We start from the raw sequence: 5,000 nt of genomic DNA, 5'->3' as shown, positions 1-5,000 counted from the left end.
GGGTTAAAGTGCCAGCCCCAATTACTGTTGAAACAAATGGCTGGTTCTCCAAATTCCCATCGGTCCAAATACGGAATGGTGCAAGCGAGTCGTTCTGTCTTGCGTTGGTTCAGTTTAAGTGAGGAGCCACAAGAAACAAGATCGAGAACAGCAACAGTGACCCAGAGGCGCTCGAAAACGCTGCACTCACAAAGAAAGGCTTCGAAGACAAAAAGAAAGTTTCCAACAAGGGGCGTTAGGAACGTAGTATCGGAGAAAAGAAAAGGATTAGAGCCGCGAGAGCCATCAGACATGGAGCACGCAGCCGTGACGGTGAATCTAATCTCCGAAAAACGAACGAGCAGCGATGAAGAAATGGAATTTGGAGAACACATCGAAGGCGAGGAAGGAGACGCTGAAGGCTACGAAGAAAACGATGATGATGATGATGGCCAAAGCGATGTTGGAACATCGGATCTCTTAACAGAGACGTCAAGCGTGATCACGGAAGAGCAGATTTTGTTGCCGAATATTGTAATCCCTTGTTCAAAATGTGGAGAGGTGATTAACATCTGTCGCTTACAGGGGCATCGGAATTTACATTCCGCATTAAAAGTGTTTAAGTATTCACATCATCAAAGACCTAAAGACCTCAACACTCTTGTGCGGCGAAGAAGGACATTAATTCAGCAGCATCGAGATCAGGTCAGCTCCAGTGATCATGAACAGTTTTTTGGGTACAAGCATTTGCATAAAATCAACAGAGCATTTGAAGTTCTGAGAAGTGAATTGAATAGGAATATGGGCCTGCCAAGTCTAAATGACCAAAATATCAAAGGTATGTATATTATTTCCAATTTCGATTTATGTCAACGTTTAACTGAGAAGCCTTTATTAAAAGAGTTTTCAATGATCCTGAAAGTTTTCGGGAGACAATCACGACGCAATTGACTTACGCTAACAAAAGCCAAACAGATAAAAGCATCAATTAACACAAATAACTAAACTAGTTCGTATTAAAGTTTATTAGAAGAGCAAAGAACTATTTGCCATTTATAAATTATTCGTCTGCGACTGAAAAAAGTCAAATTAACCAATTTCTTTTATACAGTGATCATTAATTCGTTTGCGTGATTCCTATTTACGTAAACCCGATTTAACCAACAAGATTTTTAACCTTTTCACCTCAATTGGAATTAACTTGGATCAAATGTAAATACTTGAGCCTTGCTCGATCACCATGCAAACACAGAGACATGCTTCGTTTCAGTCGTTTGAAAAGCCATCGTTACTCAGGGAAGAAACTTACACACTTTAGCTACCATTCTTAGTTTCATTCGTGTGCATTATACCTGTCTTTTAAAAAAGGAGAAATAAGTCCGAATCTCTTAGTTAGAAACTAAATACTTTGCGCAAGAGCAGATACAACGTAGATTTGATTTTATAGTAACGTACCATATTTCGGCTGGCCAAACCAGCCTTCTTTAGGTACAATGAGAGTTTACATTGGATTGCTTCAATGTAAAAATGTGATGAAATACCGCTATGGTAGTTATAACTAATTTGAATTCAAATACTAAAAGAGTAACGGAAAAATAACGGAAGCGACTGACTGACTAACGGAGAGAAGTCGAAATTATAAAAAAAGAGATTATTCATGACTTTTAATTGATAAGAGAAAAGAACATTTGCGATGAAGAACGTGCTTAATTGATTTTGATTGATTGATGTCCAAGCCACAACCCAAGAGATGCGCGCCTTCTGATTGGTTCTTGAAAATGACGTACAATCCGTACGTTCTAGCGCAGCCCTCGCTTATACCATCACGACTTTGATTTTCAGGCGAAAACGGTTCCGTGTAAACACTTCCAAACCGCATCGATTTTGATGCGGTTTCGAAGTCGTGAATCCGTGTCGATGTGAAACCGCGTTCGTGTAAACGCTGCCATAATTGTGCTTAACAGCTTTTGAAGAGCAGAAGCATCTTTTGATGCCTTTCTTCAGATGGCCGGCAAGAAACGCCGCCATCTTCGAAGTCGCAATGTTATGAATGTTATGAGCAGTATGAGATGCGCGGTGCAAAATTGATCAATTGATTTCCACGTCACAAGCTAAGAGATGTTATGAACACTCTTGCACAGTCAAAGAGATGAGCGTCTTCTCTTCTGATTGGCCAAAGGCTACGTCATATTTCATCGTGCAATAGTTGGCCCGTACCGAAGTTACCACGAGCCCAGAAAAGGCTCGAATTTCTCGAATTCTTTATATGTTTGAAGGAGATAGAAAATAATGTTGGACAAAACACAGCAGCTCTGGTAAATAGTTTGCGCTCTTTTCAGCCTTGTTTTTTCTCAACGCCCGCCTCACGCATGCCCAGTCGTACTTCCCCAGAGCGCGATGCCACGTCATGTCGTCGATGCCCCACGAGAGCTCCCATTCTCGTCACCAGAGCCTCGGATCGACCCAAGGCTCTGGGAAACTCTATATAGGAGAACACGCGCCGTAGGGTTCTTAAAGCCAAAAATTGCCATTTGAACTTTACGACGCTTGCTCACTCCTCGTGCGGCTAACATGAATGCACCAATTAGAGACGCCTTTGATTGTTCTGCACGAAAACCAACGAGAAGACACTTTGTTTCAGGGGTCGAGATTGGTGAGCTCCTAACCAAGAACAGTGAAAACGCCCTGCTCTTTCAACACAGGAATTTTTTGTACACAGAAGGTGCACCCGCTACGATTTAGGCACTAACTAGTAGTTCTCATCGCTTTTGCCTTTTTTCAATTGCAGAAATACAAGTAATTGGCCGAGGATTTGACCTGTCATGCACGATGGCTGCTGGAGTTTGCGAGGAAGCTAACAAAAGATGGAAAAGCATGGAAGACGTCCATGTGTACAAGAACGAATTCCTTAACCATTTAGACAGTTCTTTTTTCGCTATATATGACGGTTACAGCGGTAAAAACACGGCCTTGAAGTGCAGCCGGCATCTTCATGTTTTCTTAAAAGAAGAACTGGACTCCATTATAACACACGAACAAGTGAAACCGACAAAAAACCAAATTGCTGCGGCATTTAGAAATGCATTCTGTAAAACTGAAGAAAATCTGTTGTTGACGTCACAAGAGGAGCGGTCGCAAAGTAGATGGAGTGGTTGCTCAGCAGTCACGTGCGTTTTGTCTCGTGACGCGTGTTTGGCAGCAAATGTGGGGAACGTTGGCGCACTTTTGTTGCGCGATGACGACGTTGCTAAGGTACTCACTCACAAACACGATTTGTACAATAAGAAGGAACGGAACCGTGTGAAAAACTCAAGTGGGATCATTGTGAAGACCGAAAGGTGTGCCCTAGTAAATGGTGCTCTCGGAGTGACTAGGGGTCTAGGCAGCATCGGTGATACGGCCTTAAAGAAATGCGTTATCAATGAGCCAGACGTCAAAAACGTTCGCATTGAATCTAGTGATCAGCTTATCATTGTCGCTTCTGGAGGATTTTGGAAAGTCTTCTCGTTCGAGGAAACAGTTCATCTTGTGAACGGATTTATCGGACAGATCCGAAGGGACGTGAAAAGGCAAATTATGCGAGGGACGAAACAAAACAGAAGAAAAGCATTTGAAGAGGAACAAAAAGACTTGACAGACAGATCGAGTGGCTTAAAATTCGATTTAAAAGTTGTCGGTGAAGCTGACGATACCAGTAATTTTGGTGTAACAACGGGGTATTTTGCTGCCAATAAAACGGAATTAAGACGGTGGAAAAGTGAAAGTGAAGTGAGCTTTGACAAGTTTTCACTGTTCCATAAAAAAGCCAATAACGAACTTGTTACGAAAACACAAGATGACGTTGAAACCGAACATGTAGATGAAACAACCAACTCAAGGAATAATGACGTAATAGATGGCGTCAGCATCGAATATCTACGTTGTCGTCGATCCTCTCTCCCGGATGACAAAACTTTGCGTTCAATGAAGGATTCTGGAGGAAGAGAACTTACAAAGGAAGAGAGGGCACGTTTGCTGGCTAAGTCCTTGTCGGAGAGGCTTGTTAAATGTGCGCTTTATGCAGAATCAATGGATAACATCACAGTGTTTGTTGCCCTTTTGCCCGGATTTTCTATGATCAACTGGCAAATGGTAACACCAGACATCCTAGAGGCTTTGGACGCTCAGTTTGCAGAGGATGGCGAACTAAGCTGATAAAGCGCCGACATTAATCGGATGAAGTAGAGAACAGGCAGGTCGCTTGGTAAATTATCACTATCAGGCGTCAAACGAAAACGCATTTCTGACAGTATTTGATGAAATCTTGCTGTACACCAAACGTTGCATTCAAAATAATATACTTTTTTGACAAAACCGCATGAAGTTATATTGCTAACTTAAAAAAAAATAGTTCTTTTAAGAAAATTGAAAATAAAAATACAGTATATGAACTCTGTGCATACATACTTGTAGGGTAGGTAGGTAAAGTCTGCCACGAGCCTAGAAGGCCCATCAGGCCGGCGCTTATCTCCGGTTTCTGTGGCATGAAGCGACTAGGAGTATTTCTACTCCCCCCTGGATGGGATGCGGGTCCATCGCAGGGTTACCCCGGTACCCATTTATACACCTGGGTGAAGAGAGGCACCGTGAAAGTAAAGTGTCTTTTCAAATATACAAATACAAATATACATACTTAATTGACCCCTCCCCATAGAGGCTTTTCAGGGCCAATGAAACTCAACGAAACGACAGAATAGAATAACAACAACAACAACTGTTAAGAATCCCAACTGGCCGGAGGCAAACCAGTTGGCTATTTACAAGTGCAGCTGGGAAGTCGAACCAGGGACTACCAGGAACAAATTCAACCAGTGGTTAGAGCGGGTCTTGAACCCGGGATCTCCGGGTCTCAAGGCAAGCGCCCTAACCACTGGGCCACACTGCCTCCCCTAGGACACAACACAAGGACACAACACAATTTCCCCGGCCAAGACCCGAACCCGGAGCCGCTCGATCCGGAGTCGAGTGTACTAGCCATGAGG

At 42.9% G+C, this 5,000-nt stretch overlaps 1 protein-coding gene across 1 annotated transcript in view; it reads left to right on the top strand.

Moving 5' to 3' along the window:
- Positions 1-5,000, top strand: part of LOC138042283 (protein phosphatase 2C-like domain-containing protein 1) — a 5,752-nt gene that overhangs the window by 76 nt on the left and 676 nt on the right. Inside the window, exons 1-2 of the mRNA XM_068888130.1 lie at positions 1-817; positions 2,768-4,436. The exon at positions 1-817 is cut by the window's left edge and continues 76 nt beyond it. Coding sequence (XP_068744231.1) covers positions 37-817; positions 2,768-4,173 — 2,187 coding nt within the window. The 5' untranslated portion in view covers positions 1-36 and the 3' untranslated portion in view covers positions 4,174-4,436. The remainder of the gene's footprint in view (positions 818-2,767; positions 4,437-5,000) is intronic.

The sequence above is a fragment of the Montipora capricornis genome, chromosome 3, assembly GCF_036669925.1.
Source record: "Montipora capricornis isolate CH-2021 chromosome 3, ASM3666992v2, whole genome shotgun sequence".
In the NCBI taxonomy this organism is placed as follows: Eukaryota; Metazoa; Cnidaria; class Anthozoa; order Scleractinia; family Acroporidae; genus Montipora; species Montipora capricornis.
Note: the sequence above shows the minus strand (reverse complement) of the source record. Positions and strands in the feature narration are given on the sequence as shown.